Consider the following 16,501-nt stretch of genomic DNA (forward strand, 5'->3'; position numbering starts at 1 on the left):
AAGGTGAAGGTTCTTCACGTATCCTTCATTTTCTGCAGCCATTTTCTTTCTTTTTTTCTTTTTTTTTTTCCTCTTTGGCTTTGGCTGAGATCGAATTTATTGAGAGGGAGGGCTTTGGTTGGAATTTTTCTGGCGTTATCTCGGTTGTTCAGTCGTGGCGGTTAGTGTCCGCCCCCACTGCGAGTCTCTCCTGACACCCAGTCAATGATGATGAACGACAAACTCATGACCATGAAGATAAATCCCAGGGCAGCAAAGCAGGCGGCCTGCAAGGGGGGGGGGGGGGGGTGACATTTGCATTAATTATTCATTTAACAAAACACATCATTTAAACGACCACAGTGAACTTTTCTTAGATACTTGACGTTCGACAATACCTGAATCTTGGGTCTGGACAGAAACGGCTCCTGCTCAACAGGAACAATTCGGACGTAGAAGATTCCCGGCAGGATGAAGATGAGGCTGGGGGCGGATGTGGCTCCTGAGGATGAAGGAGGAGAGCACAGAGTGAGTAATTAGTAATTAAACCCTTAGTGGATTGTAAAAACTGCTGTGAAGCCCTTTTAGTGTAAAACATACCAATGAGTCCAAAGATGTCACGGATGGTGGGCACAAAGATGACCAACAAGTTGACCAAGAAGATGAGACAAAATGCGATACCGATGTGCGTGGCCCAGCGGAAAGGCTTTTCGGGGAACAAGATCTGAAGCACAGCTCTACGGATCTGCAGAAGGAGAAAACAGGAGAGGGAGAACGTCACCGACGGAACGAAACGGATCGGTGGCTCAGGCCGGAGAGCGGGTCGTCCGGTGATCGCAGGATTGGCGATTCGATTCCAGCTCCCGTCCAGTCATTTCGGAGTGTGAACTGACAGTGGGAGGTGTCAGCTCACCTCCCGAGCATCGCTGAGGTGCCCTTGAGCAAGGCACCGACCCCTTTACAAGCCGCTCATTAGAGCGCACCATAAGGGAGCTGCCACCTTCCACTCAACTGCAAGCCTACAGGCCCCTTTTGTGTGTGTGTGTGTGTGTGTGTGTGTGTGTGTGTGTGTGTGTTACAGGTCTATACACACTATATACAGTATACTGTATATATGCATGTGAACTAAGTAACAAGTGTGCTAGAGTGGTTTAATAATTTCCCTGTGGGGATTAGTAAGGTAAATTAAATAATTAAAATTGAATAAAAAAAGTTAATATTAAACGAACAGACAAGCATCAGCTGAAGAAAACAACAGTATTTTCCGCACTATAAGGCGCACCTAAAAGCCTTTATTTCCTCAAAAACCGACAGTGCGCCTTATGATCCAGGGTGCCTTATATATGAAAAAAAATTACAATAGGCCATTCAATGAAGATGAGTTCTCAGATGAGTTCCCAGCTCTCTGCTGTAACCTCAACCCCCACGCTGTTGCCTATATAGTCAGCATCCCTTTAGCGCAGCTCAATCTAGTGGATGCATAATGCAACCACAGCCACTAAAGTATTTTCTATTTTATGCGACATATAATGTTGGGCGCCCTATTCTGGTGAAAACAGTTTTAAAATAAGCCATTCATTGAAGGTGCGCCTTATAATCTGGTGGACATTATAATCCAGTGGCCCTTATATATGAAAAGTTTTTAAATAGACCATTCATTAAAGGTGCGGCCTTTAGTCAGGCACGCCTTATGGTGTGGAAAATACTGTACTGATGTCGCCAGACGTGCACATCTTGACAAAAGATATAAGCGTCATGGATGAGGAACACCAAAGTATATATTAGGTTAGGGATGCCGATGACATTTCAGATAACTAAATATTTAAACATTAGTTTTTGTGTGGATTCTCACACATCCAGGTCATGCTAATCCTAACAGGTTAAACAGAAAATAACTAGAGTCTAGACTCATTCTTGACTTTATATTTTTGAAGTTTCAATACACTATACTGCTAAAGGTATTCGCTCAACTGCATTCACATGCACATGAACTTCAGTTGCATCCCATTTCTAATACAAAGGATTTAACCTGACGTCGGTTCACACTTTGAAGCTACAACAGCTTCAACTCTTCTAGGAAGGCTTTCCACAAGGTTTAGGAGTGTGTTTATTGGAATTTTATTATCATTCTTCCAGAAGGGTATATGTGAGTTCAGACGCTGGTGTTGGATGAGAAAGCCTGAACTACCTGTAATTCATCCCAAAGATTGAGCCCCTGAGAACTACCCATTCTTTCACAAGTAGTCTGACACCTAGGTACTTGCTTTTGTACAACTGTGGCCATGGAAGGGATGTGAACACCTATATTTGAATGGTTTGGATGGCTCAGCAAATACTTTTGGCATTATAGTGTATTTAAAAACCTCTGTGGTTTTGTGTATTTAAAAGCATGTATGGTTTGAGTGTAAAAATAATTTCACCTAGGGGACAATTAAATTGAATTTCTTGTTATTATTATTATTATTATTCTCTGAAAGCCTCTGTCGGTTACTTAACCACAACTACATGATTGAAAGAATCTCATTAAAGTATTGATCAAATGATGTAGGAGAAAAGAATACCCAACCTGACAATGTGTAATTAAACTTTAAGAATCTGACTCGCACTCAACATCAATGACAACTGTGATATAATGGAATGATGAGCAGTTCAACTGTAACGTGAAACTGGATGGACTGGTATCACTAACACACTGCAACAGTTTAATTTTATTCTAGCACATGATTTCCTTGTGGTAAAAGTTCAATGTATTTGCAGAACCGGAGACACCAAGGGTCACATGGATCTCCTAAGCGTCATACATTTATTCTAAGCTAATTGTCTCCAGACTCGTGCAAGTAAATACAGTAAATGTGCGTATCTCCTCAACAATAAAAACGGTGTAAAAAGCCATGTGTTTGTGGTCTGCTGACGGACCTCAATCACAAGATGTTTGTAAGCCAGTGAATTTGATCATTTGGGAAATGAATGAAGAGATCCTTCTAGTCGAATTTAGCACTAAAACAAAAACCAGTTGGCTGCAGATGCATCAGTTCAGACTTGTGTTTGACTTCAGGTCATGAAGAAAAAGAACAGCAAATATTACATGTGGCGCCCCTCACTGCTTTTTGACCTACACCACTTACCTATGCTAGGGGTCATTGTTCCAATTTCCCTGGGAGCTTATTACAATTACAATTACAAATAATCAACCCTGTCGCATTTACTTGATCTGTTAATTAGTACTATATTTAGCTCAATGAACTGTCAGTAAATAGAAAAAGAATTAATCAAAAGTTCACACAGCTTGAGGTCGTCTGTCACCTTTGTGATGGATCAACAGCATAAAAGCCATAGACTCTCACTTTACTACTACAGTATTAATAACAACTGTCTTTAATAGTAGTCATTTCATCATTGAATCAAGATTAATCAGATATTCATGTGACTTTTTAAACATTTTTCATGGTTATTTGTGAACATGTATAACATTTCTGCACTATTAGCAGAACACTAGCCATTTTCCATTTACATTGATTCCGGGGTTGGTAACTTTTTCTACCTTACCTGATATGTTCACATTTGAGAACATGAACAATTATTTAGTAAATTTAAAAAAAACATATCAGCTTCTCATTCATTGTTTCACTGTTTCATAATTTTTTGAAAGTTATTTTGTTCGTATGAAATAAAAAATTGTGATTTAAATATTCTCACTAAGCTCGTACGATGGAGGTTCTTACCGGAAACAGAACCACAGGGACAGTCAGAGTGACGGCCACCAGTACAGCCAGACGCACGCAGAGGACAAGGACATCCAGGGGGTCGACTCGGCTGTAGGTGTGCAGCAGCTCTGATTCTACGGCACCTGTGCCACAGAGAATCAATCACCTTCTGACATGTTTCAGGTGGTCTGACCGGTCACTCATATCCTACAATTCACGTCAAATTTAAAGAAGCTCTTACCGAAAAAGGTGAGATAACCAAAAAGGGCGGTGAGCAGGTACATAACAAACATGGCCAGGATGGAAATGTTAGCAACATTCTGCATCCGTTTCTTGGTGGGACTGGTGTATAAGAAAGAGAAGAATTGAATTAAATTAAATTAATTTTAAAATGATTTCTCTGTGTGACAGCTAAGGATTTGGATCCTGGACTTACTCTTGAAGCTCAGTGTAGATGGGCAGCACCTCTGGGTGGCAGACGAATGCAAAGGCCAGAATGGGAATGGTGTATGCCGTCTAAGAGCCAAACACACAACAGGTCAGTTTCATCCCCAGACACATCTCAATGCTAGTGGTGTAACACACTCTAATGCAGAACTTATATTCTGCAGAAAGAAAATGTTTTCATCCTAACCTGAGAGTTGATCGTAAATAGCTTGGCCTCGCAGAAGTCGTCTGTCGTGTTGACGTGATTATCAAAAATTGTTGAATTGTCAAATTCGTCTTCCAATGGACAAGGGATACTGAATTTCTTATAAATGACCTGTAGAGATAAAAATCAAATGGTGAGCAAAAAGGTCAGTTATTTCATGGAGGAATCGTCAATGTGAGGATCTTTTGAGACTGACCGCGCTCAGGAAAAACACCATACAAGAGAGGGAGAAGCTGCTGGTGTAGCCCAGGTAACCTGCACCCAATGATGAAATGATTTACAGTCAAGATTTAGGAAGCAAAGATAAGTTCAATGTTTCAGGTCAGGATATGGATACGTAAATAAAGGGGGGAAAGAAGGCTAATGTAGACATGATGAACATGGTAAATTAAAAAACAAAGAACTGATGACAGAATGAGAATCGTACCAAGTTGTTTCATGAGAGCTAGAGGAAGGATGATGAAAAGACTAACAATGATGATCAAGTAGTTTCCATTCAAGAACCACTCTCTACAAGACAAACAAAAAAACCAAATGAATAAATCAGTGCAACACAAGGGAATAAAGAAAGAAACTATTACACTATTGGTGAATTGATGTCAAGATATCACTTTGGTGCTCACCCTGTGTTTTCGTGTTTACTCATGAAGGCTTGAATAACCAGCGGGAGCTCAGATTTTACGATAAAGAGGTAGCTGGACATCGCTACAAGGAAATGAAAATAGGTAATTGATTTTCAGTTAAATCGTATCCTTATAATGCATGTGGATTCTTTGAAATAGACGTCAGACGTAAGGGTGAAAAGGGGGAATGGCCTGAGGATACCTCCAATGTTATGTATCGTGATGATGCAAGCAGCAAGCATTTTTCCTGGACGACCAAATGCCCGATTCCCAAGCTGCTCGTAAGCTCGGATGCCTGGAATAACACAAATGTCACGTGTTTGAGTGCAATGAGTTTACAGTGCAGAATTGATTCTGCAGTAAGTCACACTTGTTGCTTCTTACCAACGACTCCGGCGCTTCTCAACAGGAGGTGAATTGAATATGCGGAGAGGATGGCGATGAAAATCAACAGGACACTGAAACATGCAGGAAAAGAGAGAGAAATGTTGAGAATTTCGTGTCAAACTAGGACGTCGCTCAGTCGAGCGCAGACATCCTCAAAGGCCGTCCAGTTAAATTAGTCAAGTTTTACCCAGAATCCCTCAGTTCTCTGTGACCATTCTGGGGAAGTCAAAACAGTTCAAGCCCAGTTTGTTCTTGGATAGTGGCTGGGAACACCGCGCCCTTTCAAAACACATTTAAATCTGGTGGATCTGGATTTTTTCTGGATCTGACCCAAATTGCAGTTGCCTAACGATGCCACTCCTTTGAGCATTTATTTTAAAGATGGTTTTTAAATTAGTCATGCTATGTTAAATAAAAGAACAACATATGGGAAAATATTTGTTTATTTATTTGTTTGTTTCATCAGACAGCTGAAAACATTATTGGCATCACAGTTCTGGTTATTCATTCATTCATCTTCAAACCCGCTTCTTCTGCCGTGTGTCTCAGGATGCTGGGGCCTGTCTGGGGGCGTGAGGCAGGGTACACTCCAGGCGTGACACCACAGCACCCCCACATGTAGACAAACGTACAAACAAGCATGCACACTCTCACTCCTACAGACAATTTGGAAAGCTCAATCCACCTGAAATGTTTTTTGGAGGTGGAACGAAGCAGGAGAACCCGGAGAGAACCCACACAGACACGGGGAGAACACACAAACTCCGCACAGAGCAGGACTCGTAACGGGAGCCGCCTTGCTGTGTGGCGACAGCGCTACCCACTGCACCACCGTGCCGCCCTATTATTATTATAATTACAGGTATTATTATTATTATTACTGTATTATTATTCATTCATTCATTCATCATTTTGAGATGACTTATTCTGCTTTCGAGGGTAACGGGGGTTGCTAGAGCCTATCTCAGCTGACTTACGGGCGACAGGCGGGGGACACTCCAAGCGCGACACCAGTGCACTATGGATTATTATTGTGATCATTATTATTATTGTTATTATTATTATTATGGACGTGTTCCGTACTGTATATAAATACACAAAGAGAGAAATGAACAGAAATAAGGGTTTTTATTAGAAATTTCTTCTGAAGCTAACTTATCTTCAGTCAATTTTGCGAAAGACCTTTTTTTGTTTGTGTGTGTCTATTTTATTTTTGCATCTACACAACTGAATGAGGATTTTAGAATCTGCAGCCTCCCTCCACCCCCAGCGACACAGCACACCACAGATAGAGGCGGGTCTTGGATCTGATCACTACGACCTATTTTTAAACACTCAATCTGATTTAGGGAAGCTGTGCGTGCATGAGCTCTAATGTACAGATGACAGGTCAGGCTTTGCGTTGCAGCAGTGGCACAAACAACACTGTAACTACAGTTGTTACAGGTAGAGCATCAAGAATACATGGATACACTGTGTTCCCTCCCCCCACCTCATTGCCAGCACACATACCTGTCCAAACACAAGTGCACACACAGTCAGATGATACACACAAGTCCTCCTGGCCCTACTGTTTTAGCCTTATAAGGACGCACTAATGGCTACATCTGAACTCTGTTTAAGTTCTGATTAATTATATTATTAAAACATAAAATTATTAAAACAAGAGTTAGATATTAATTACACATAAAGATTGTTTCAGGAAATTCAATGGGAAATTCACAGACTTAGTGACAAAAGGCAGAGATACATGCTGCAAACAATTACAACACAGTAAAATGTGCACACAAGGCATTGTTCATGTTAATGTAGTAAAAAAATGTAGGTTTTAAGGCAAGGAACCAGCTCCTCATGAAAGCAAGGACCAACCAAAATAACTTACGTAAGCAAAAATCTCCATAACTCATGAACTCTCTCTCTCTCTCACACACACACACACACACACACACACACACACACACACACACACACACACACACACACACACACACACACACAAACATGGCAAGCACCCTCGTTCTATTCTTAATTCTCAGGGAGGGGGTTTATGTTTGAGTTTCCGCAAATAGAACATAAATAAAAAGAAGCTGACATGCACAGCTTAAATAACACATGCACAAAGACACACTGACCAACGCAGGCAGAGGCAAAGTTAAATCAAACTATGGGACTGAGTTTGGATTGCATACTCACATAAAAAGAATGATTCCGGTGTTGGACATAGCAAAGGCCAATCCCAGAATTCCACTGCCCATTATGGCGTTGCTGAGGTTAAAGGCGGACATGGAGAATGACGTCTTTCCTTCAAACTGCAGTAAGCAGACAACAACGGAAATTACAGAGACAAATCTATTCAGGAAGCATAAATCACTTTAATAGTGTTTACTGTATCTGAGTTAACTGCAACAAATCATTGCCATCTATGTTTTCTCGCATAAGGACTCACATCTGTGAAACGGCTTTCTTTCTTGACGCCAGTTGCATTTGGGAGGAACTCCTCGTGTTCCGCCATGGTGTCCACTCCATCAAATCTACAGCAGTGAGGAAAAAATGTTTGAAATGGAGAAATGGAAAAAAAACCACCCCACAAATGGGACTTCATTAAAGTAGTACTCAGTGTTCTTAAAGCAAACTCTTTAGAAACATTAAGATTCCAGTCGGTGTGCCTGTATCAGGAAGTCCCCTGAATATGTGATTCCTACCCGTCTTCCCTCGTGTGTCCGTTCATCTTCTGGAGCTCCATCCTGATTGTAATTTGCTGGACTGAAAGGACCCTCTCCACAAAATTTTAACCTGACCAGGAGAAAGCACAGATTGTCTCTATTATCTACTTACGTACCAAAACAACCCACAAAATGCATCTGTGACTCGTGGGAAAAAGATTTCCTACCAGGTGGCATCATTTGGACACCACACACACACACAAAATTCCAACAAAAATAATCCTTGGATCTTGCTCACCAAACATTTTTAAGAAGAAAAGTGAGCTTGTATGTTATTTTTATAGTTGACACATTAGCTTTAATAATTTCCTGAGAAGCTGAAGTACAATTTTGAAGCATTTGCTAACAATAAATTTACACCGATCGACGAGACAGTAAATTGTTCAATCAACTGTTACAGTTCATAGAAAACACCTTCTCCCTTTAAAGTAATCATTCCAGTTATTTACACTAAAGCAGGACGAAACATCCAATATGACTACACAAACATTGTTATGGGTCTTTAAAAAAAAAGGCATATCTATTTAAAGCATTAAAATGCACACGACTGCAATTTTCTGCTTGCCAAGAAAAGTAAGAACGAAAGTAAGTTTTTCTTTCTGGTCAATGCAACAAAAAAAAAAAAAAGTGCCACTGCTTTGCTTTGGAATTCTTCTCCCTTGTTCAGTTGTGGGGGAAGAAACTGTTCAGAGATCGCTAACATATAACTAAGGTATTCTGGTTATATCTGGTAATTTTCCTTGACATATAAGTTCATTTATTGCTGGGTGTCAGATGGAAGGTTCAAGAAGGGTTGTTGTCTGTGGGTCACACAAAGCTGGCATGGGTTGACCCTGGGAGTGATCGCAGGTCATGGGATACTTCCATTTAGGATTTTCACATCTGACCCCAGAAAACACGCTCACACCACATTGTGCCATTCCTTAAGTGTTTCAAATAAAAGTGGAATTTGTTGTGTTCCTACGCTCAGTGATGAACAAGCCCGTTGACACACAATGACCGATGCAGAAAGGAGGTTGACAGTGGGCCAGACAAAGGGTTCCTATGTAAATTCTGTTATTAAGTCTAAATAAAGAGTAGCTTTTACCCTGAACACTGAGTTCAGGTTAGCTTTGACTGGTATTAAACCCTTCAGCTACAAACTCAATGACATTTCTACGGCTAATACACATTTCAAACAAAGCCTAAATTGTAGTGTTAGAAATGTTTTTATCATTTAATTTGAACACAACAATCCATTTTTTGGATTGGTCCTCACTCTTAATTGTAAAAAGGCAGTTTTTACGACAGGACAATACTTCACATTTTCAGGAAGAAGAGCTAAAACAACAAGCCAAACCAGGTTAACAACGAGCATGTTCCACCTTTCTTTGGCAACAAAAGTGGTTGTTATGTGGTGGAAACAGCAAAAGAGTGGGAAAAAAAGAATTAAAGGCTAAAATAATGCTTCTGTACTTTCCATCTTATATGTACAACCATCTTTCAAACAACCTCCTTGTATTAAAAAAAAAAAGCCCTTTAATCGAGAAAGGTTTATTTTAAATCATACTTGGTGATCAATATTAAATAATCTGGTCAAACAAAAACAACACTGTTGAATTTAAACAGGTAATTTTTGTAGCCTTACTATGCAGCAGAGCACACCACATGGCTTTTGTCTGACGCAAGACTATCTCACTATTGACAGTTAGCCCTTCCCTTCCCCAACATCTACAACATAAGGACTCAGGCACACACACACTGTTAATCAACTTACCCTGGTAGTGAAAAAAAAAAAATCCCAAGTACTTTTCTGAATAGAGAAAGAAACAAGCCTCGGTCCAACTACACCCAGTTTTCTCTTTCAATGTTTATGTGTAGTTTGGTTTTTTTGGGGGTTTTTTTTTTTTTTTTTTTGCGAGGCTTCAAGAGCTCCTTGGTAGTGTGAGACAGAGGAGAGAGTGAGAGAGATTAGAGGATGGGAGGGACAAGAGGGAAATGGAAACACCCATTCTTAACCCTTTGTTGTGAGGCAACAGGTAGCATCTCGGTTGTGAAAAAGATATAAAACCCATAGCAAATGGGATCGGCTCACCAGGTGTCAACCCTGGCGCCTAAACAAAGGAAAATAAAGTCTGTGGTGTTAAAAGTTTGTCTATAGTTTAAACAAACATGTCATCTCAAAAAGCTACCCTGTCAGCAGGGCTTCTGCGGTTCATGCTTGAGTTTAATTACCATGTTATAACAAACTAATTTGCAAGTAGAAAGAAAGGGCAGAGTTCATGTGAGGGGGTTTGTCAGGCCGACATTCACAACACTGCAGGAAGTCTCTGTGATGGTAATTAGCTTAGGAGATAAGGGCTTTTTTAAGGTTGCTCACATGTGATAGTGCTTAAGAGTGGAAACACGATGCCCGTGAACAGGTTATAGTGCACTTGATTCCAACCCCTGAATGGGAGGAATGAACACGGGCAACATTAGCAGGGAAATGATTTCAGTTGACTGATAGACAAGTATAAGAGATACAACCATCGCACACCCAAGAAACACCCACATGTCCTTTATCTCACCAGCACACAAAGCCTTCAGTAGAAACTGTGTTTTCTGTGAGGTAAAGATCTGACCTAAAGTTTGGGAACACAAATGTAAGATTTTTTTTTACCTTCTAAGTATTTAGTTGAACACTTTTGTTGATCTTTAGATGTAAATGCAGTTATTGGAGAAATATTTTGTCTAGATATGCAGCAACATATAAAGTTATTTCTGTACACACCATACAGCATTTGGAGCCAAGACCATCTCCCATTTCAGTGAGTCATTTAAAAGCCCGCCTCTGTGCTCCGCACACTGCCAGCATGTCACAGAGCTGAAAGACTGAAAGTCAGGGCATAAATATATCCTTAGCTGCAAAGTTAAACAGACAAAAGCACCACCTGAAAATCTAGGGAATGTTTCTAGTCTCAATATTCGTTACCAGACCAGACAATGCTAACCATTCTCTAAGGACTCCAAGCACATGTTGTGCATGAATGGGAAATGGTGTCGTGGCCCGAAAGCTTAAGAAGCTGGCTTGTGTTGGCCTTGAGGCTCTCTTCTGGTACTTACCTCTCAAATTACAGTCAAACAAATGGATGCGTTCAGTCTAGACAGAAGAAACAGGGTAATAGTTAATCGCTGTTGGCTCCTCCGCTCCTAGAATTTGCTTGAACTGTAAATGGAGAGAAAAATGGGAGAAGGGAGGTTAGGAAACATCCTGCCATGTCACAAGCCAAGCCCCTCCCTGTTCCTGCAGACTGCTCAGGCCACACTTACTGCTCTGTTACTCTGTGAAATTCAACTGCACACCTTTGGACAATATCAGCTTTGATTCTATGTCCCCCCCCCCAAGATTATTTTAGAGTGAAGTTTCCAATGAGATCTAAAGCGGGCAGATACACGCTTAATTCTGATTACAATACTGTCAACTGGGACGCAATGAAGTAAGATTTAGCTTGGCTGTGCAGCTGGTGGTGCCATTAATAAAATGTGTTGCTGTGGAAATATTCTTTATATATACATACTGTAATCTTCAGTTTTGTGACACAAGCTCATCACCATTGCCATCTAGTTGCCACCAAAAAAATACCATGAAATCTCAAATATAAGTAACAAAAGATGTTTTGATCATTAGAATCCATAACATGTGTGGAAAAGACTTTTAAAGTCACGTGAATAAAGTAGTGACCGCCTTCAAGACATGCTTATGAATTATTTCCTCTGTAAAAATTTGTGGGAAAATGCACAACATGGTTATGGACGGAGTAAGGAACGGAATAAGGAAGATTGTTAAAATTGTTTATACAATAATATGGTAATTCTAATGGAAACCATCTCATGCAAAAACATAAAATACAGAGGATCTTGTCACAGATTTACGTTGAAAACTTATTCAAGTGTCCCCGGTCGACTGCATATCTCATAAAGTTTTAATAAATCTTCTTGTAAACGAGACGACCGTAAGCGTCTCGTCGACGTGAGAAAGTCCGAATTGTAATCATAGAAATTAAATATAAAAGTACAAAAATCTCTGTACAACCACGGACTCTATATTAGTCCTTGTCTGTTGTTTGTACAAACATTTTAAAATGAATGTTGGATGATTGAGGGACAGAGAGATGACTGGAGCAACCCATTCTTTTAAACCCCTTCCCATTTTGTTCATGGTTGGGGGTAAAAAAGGCATGAAAACCTTAGATTTGAGAAGCTGGACAGTGCAAACTTTATTTTGTCTTTTAAATTCAGTTCAGAGCAAATGACGTTAAAATTGATTGAAAATAATGTCTTTATTAATTATCTACAAAGAACAGTCAACAATAAAAAGTGGAAATAATGAGACATGTGTTTACATTCCTTTCTTTAAAAACTATTAAATAGTTTGTCTTTTGAGTCAGGAAAAACTTGTTGGGCCAAGTAATACAACTCACATGCCCTTCTCAACCCATGCAAAGAAATTACAACGGGCATCGGGGTTGGAGGCGTGTCCCTGAGGACGAGCACAAACAAAGAACTGTTTGCCCATGTTGGGCCCATCCTTTTTGACAGTGCGGAGCACACAGGGTTCCCCGTGGGCCTTGCAGGAGGGTGGTGGAGGTGGTCCACGAAGCACCGACTTCCAAAACCCTAGCGATGCACCACTACTGGCAGATGAGGGCCTGACAGAGAGTTGTGAGGTCAAATGCTTTGTCTTCATCTGCTTTTCAAATTCGCCTGCGGTGCCGCTGGTGGACAGCTGCGCTGAACCGTCAAAGACAAACTCAGCGTCTGCAGGTTTACTTCTTGTGATGGAGGAGACATCCTGGCTAGCTGTCGACGTCTTTTGGGAACTCTGCAAAGATGCATCGTCATTGAGGTTGAGAGTTTTTTCACACTGTCCAACAGTGGCTTCAGTAGAGGGAATAACATTTGCGACTTTGGGTTTGAAAAAGGAAAGGAGGCTGCCCTGTGGTTTTGCAGAAGTCTTTACTTTCTTTGTCTTTTTCCCTTTTGGGACAGGAGAGTCTGATGCTGGGAGCCGCTTTTTATTTGAGATGCTGACTGGATTTAAATTCTCCCTCCTTTCCTCTTCTTCTTGAGAACTGGGTATTGCATTGCTCTGTTCCGACATACTTGATTTTTGTTCCACCTTAACAAGGAAGCGGGACAGTTTCTGCTGCTTACCAGCAAACTCTGGTAGGTAGCGGGTACAGAGGAAAGGAGGCTTTGGGCTGGAGAGGACAGAGCAGCTCAGCTGACCCCACACAGGGCAGTGGTCTGACCCCTCCACCTCTGGCATGATATCTGCTGCTGTAAACTGCTCGTTGACCAGCCCGAGATCTGCAAAAACATAGTCAATGCGAGTCCCATAGTTGGTCTGCCGGGCTCCAGTGAGGGTGGACCAGCATGTGAAAGCATTGGAACGAGTTGGGTGGAAATAACGAAATGTATCCACAAATTTCCCACCGTGGCTGGGAACGTTTTCATCAGATTCTTTAGCAGGTTCTTCCTCATTCCTTTCCTCTTCCTGTTTGACACCGAGCAAAAATCCATTAAGCCACTTCCTCCCAGGGTTTTCATCAAAATCATCCTGAGTGTTGAAGAAAACAGTGATTAGAGTTTAGGAAATTATATTGTCTGTACGCACTTTGCAGAAACTAAACACAAAAATGTCCATCTTATTGTTCCTCCATAATGTGCAATTTGAGATAAAAAGCTTCTTTACTCTCATATCTGTCCGTTGAAGATGAAGTTACAGCCAGGTCACTTTAAATTTAGCCAAGAAACAGAAGCAGGAGGCCAATAGACACTGGATTTTTTCATCTATTTTTGAACTCAAAAAGTTAAGAGCAGTTTTTGATGACCCACGAAATAATCCATTTTGGTGCTGACGCAGATCATCGCTGAGATCCAGAATTATTAAAAAACAAAAAAACCCCAAAAACTTTACCATAGCAGGAGAAGGATAGCCAAGATTTTTAACTCAAACTTTATTGATAATTCCTAAAATGCATTGACGAATATGGTGATCCAGAATTATTACATTTTTATTACTGTTAGATAACAATTAATAAATCTCATATTGCACCCGACACTGCTTGCTCTGGAGGGCATTGTTGGCTTTCTATCTGTAAAGTGCTTTGAAATGTCTTCAGATGTGATTAAGCGCTATATAAATAAAAGTTGATTGATTGATTGTTTTAATTTGGTGTCAAATTCACCAAATCTGCAAACCTTTAGTCAGATCCTTAATAAAAATCAAAACTTTCTGCTTTTCTTGACAAAATAAAGTTTCTACTTATGAGAGCCAGATTATCATTGGAGTTTTGCCTTTAGCAGTATTGATATAATAGAGTAATGAGCTTTCTTTGCACAAATGCGCTGAATGATATATTGATACAGACATAATGGCTTGAATAAACAGGATATACTTTTTGTTTAACATGGCTTTCAGTGTTTTGTGGCGAACACATTTTATTATGTTTACACAGAACCAGGCTAACTCTTTGATATTCATATAAATATGTGTACAAAGAGTATCTCTATGGTACATCATGTACTATAGATACAAGAGTGGTGTTCATGCTATTGTTTAATTTTGGAGAAGAAATTACATCAGCATGTTTCGAACAAGAAAAACATTCAAGATCCTATTCTAACCCTTTACTTACCGGATTGCTGGGGTCACAGTGGTCTAACGGCCGATGGGATGTATTTACATCTCCTAAAACAATCACATGGCTAAAAAAAAATAATCATAAAGAGGGAATAAGTTGCAAAGTATTTAATGATAAATCATCCAAATAATGAGAGAGAAAAGACCAAAGCAAAATATACAATAGCCATAAACTGGTAGAAAAATTAAACAAGGATTCACAAATAGAGTATTTATGTTCAAAGCAGGATATAGGTCATTGTAATTATAATCTTTTGTGTGCACCTGGAAACTTCTTAACTCACCTCCCATCTTTCAGTATTGCTTCAGCCCGACATTGAAGCAACTTGTAAAACTGAAGCTTGAACTGCTTTCGCTCTGGCTTGTCAGGATCAGCACGTGGACAGTAGACATTGATCACAGTAAGAGTCTTCTGTTTGTCCTGACACCTAAGGGGGGAAAAAATGAAAAAGGACAGACATTTTCAGTTTTTAACACTGTTATATGATATTTAAATGAAGAAGACAAACACACTGGGATTTTCTACTCACATGATTCTGTGCTGTGTAATAAGGGCCCGTCCTTCATTATCCAACAGCTGAAGCTCCTCTGCACAGAACTCAGCCTGGTCACCATAACATCCAACAGCTTCTTCATGATTGGTCAGCAATCCGCTGAGACCTTCCTCAGCAGCAAATGGAGTGGCGCTGTCTTTACAGTAAGTGGCAACTCCTGTGTATGTCAGGAATGTGAATTTGTTAATAATATGAGATTTCAAGTCAGTGACGTTTGCTTTATGAGTTTTCTGTCTTCTCACTTGGATCAAGTAAATGTAATTGCTACAAGATATACAGTGCTGACATGGTTTACACAAAATGAAGTCAGATAATTAATAGGAAAAACAAAAACAAAACAGTTAACACAGAAAGAGTGGGGAGGAAGAAAAATATCACAATGCACTGTTGTAAAAACTTCCCTGTCTTTCCATTTGTCTCCATTTGCTCATTGTCAGAACCGTCATCCCATCAGATTACATTTCATACATACAGTACTAACATCACACTACGGAGGCCTGAAAGGGACATGGATAAAATAAGTGTGTGGTGCGCACGGGAAATGTTCACGTGAGAAACATGACCTTAAAGATGTTTCCACCTGCCCCACATGTCCAGTCCCTGATTCCACATTATCTCAAGGTTATTTTGGTTGGTGTCTTATGTACACCTGCGGTTCCACTACAAATCAACTGTGTTTTGCTCCACGTTGCATTATTCCATTAATATCACGTGCTGTGTCCTGTAACATAAAATAAAATCAATAAATCGTTATGACAGTGTAATAGACCTGAATAGCCGCTGCGTCCCCGACTGTAGCTGAAATAGGAGTTGTACCCTTCGACAATCGCAGTTCTCTCTTCAAGCAAATCTCCTGTTGGGAGAAATTTTGTTTTTAATATTTTAATAATTCCTATTTTTGATTATTAGTTTACAGCTCCGCGCTGTTCGAACGCCGAAGCTAACAACTTACTTGTCACTTTTGTCTCCTGAACACAGATTATATCTGCGTCCAAAGAATCAATAATATTTTTAATGTCGCCTCTGAAAGTTCTTATGCCGTTTATGTTCCAGGTAACGATCCTCATAGTGTAAAACTTGTGATTTTTCAGGCGTCGCTGCGGAAAGTCAAATTAGCACACCCGGAAGTCATTTATGAACCCGGAAGTAGAAGGGCAAGACGAAAAAAAAGCCAAATCAGGGTTGTATTTCTCTATGAATCTGTCGTTATTT

The 16,501-nt window shown here is 40.2% G+C and overlaps 2 protein-coding genes across 3 annotated transcripts; both read right to left on the reverse strand.

Moving 5' to 3' along the window:
• Positions 1 to 41: 41 nt before the first annotated feature.
• On the reverse strand, positions 42 to 11,287 carry LOC137602045 (sodium-coupled neutral amino acid transporter 3-like). 2 transcript variants are annotated; one of them, XM_068324609.1, is made up of 16 exons: positions 11,153 to 11,287; positions 8,048 to 8,138; positions 7,792 to 7,876; positions 7,539 to 7,654; positions 5,343 to 5,416; positions 5,161 to 5,253; positions 4,959 to 5,040; positions 4,763 to 4,845; positions 4,532 to 4,590; positions 4,318 to 4,446; positions 4,120 to 4,199; positions 3,925 to 4,025; positions 3,702 to 3,826; positions 580 to 724; positions 378 to 481; positions 42 to 266 (listed from the first exon to the last, which is right to left on the reverse strand). In XM_068324609.1, the coding sequence occupies exons 2-16, from the start codon at positions 8,086 to 8,088 to the stop codon at positions 162 to 164; spliced, it is 1,422 nt and encodes a 473-aa protein (XP_068180710.1). In that variant the 5' UTR covers positions 8,089 to 8,138; positions 11,153 to 11,287; the 3' UTR covers positions 42 to 161. The 2 variants fall into 2 exon arrangements, with proteins under 2 accessions (XP_068180710.1, XP_068180701.1); XM_068324600.1 differs by lacking the exon at positions 11,153 to 11,287 and adding an exon at positions 9,825 to 10,675.
• Positions 11,288 to 12,354: 1,067 nt separating this feature from the next.
• On the reverse strand, positions 12,355 to 16,400 carry apex2 (APEX nuclease (apurinic/apyrimidinic endonuclease) 2). Its single transcript, XM_068324575.1, has 6 exons — positions 16,242 to 16,400; positions 16,059 to 16,142; positions 15,266 to 15,446; positions 15,020 to 15,163; positions 14,731 to 14,800; positions 12,355 to 13,649 (listed from the first exon to the last, which is right to left on the reverse strand). The coding sequence occupies exons 1-6, from the start codon at positions 16,354 to 16,356 to the stop codon at positions 12,507 to 12,509; spliced, it is 1,737 nt and encodes a 578-aa protein (XP_068180676.1). The 5' UTR covers positions 16,357 to 16,400; the 3' UTR covers positions 12,355 to 12,506.
• Positions 16,401 to 16,501: the final 101 nt, after the last annotated feature.

Source organism: Antennarius striatus, chromosome 2 (genome assembly GCF_040054535.1).
Source record: "Antennarius striatus isolate MH-2024 chromosome 2, ASM4005453v1, whole genome shotgun sequence".
NCBI lineage: Eukaryota > Metazoa > Chordata > Actinopteri > Lophiiformes > Antennariidae > Antennarius > Antennarius striatus.

What these genes read in the sequence shown, in the direction of transcription:
- LOC137602045 (XM_068324609.1), bottom strand. Translation starts at nt 8,088, where the DNA reads ATGGAGCTCCAGAAGATGAACGGACACACGAGGGAAGACGG. An exon ending in AGCTCTCATGAAACAACTTG is followed by an intron (nt 4,591 to 4,762) that starts GTACGATTCTCA and finishes CATTGGGTGCAG; the next exon opens with GTTACCTGGGCTACACCAGC. An exon ending in TGTCCAGACCCAAGATTCAG is followed by an intron (nt 267 to 377) that starts GTATTGTCGAAC and finishes CCCCCCTTGCAG; the next exon opens with GCCGCCTGCTTTGCTGCCCT.
- apex2 (XM_068324575.1), bottom strand. Translation starts at nt 16,356, where the DNA reads ATGAGGATCGTTACCTGGAACATAAACGGCATAAGAACTTTCAGAGGC. An exon ending in GGGACGCAGCGGCTATTCAG is followed by an intron (nt 15,447 to 16,058) that starts GTCTATTACACT and finishes TGACATACACAG; the next exon opens with GAGTTGCCACTTACTGTAAA. An exon ending in GCAATACTGAAAGATGGGAG is followed by an intron (nt 14,801 to 15,019) that starts GTGAGTTAAGAA and finishes ATTTTTTTTTAG; the next exon opens with CCATGTGATTGTTTTAGGAG.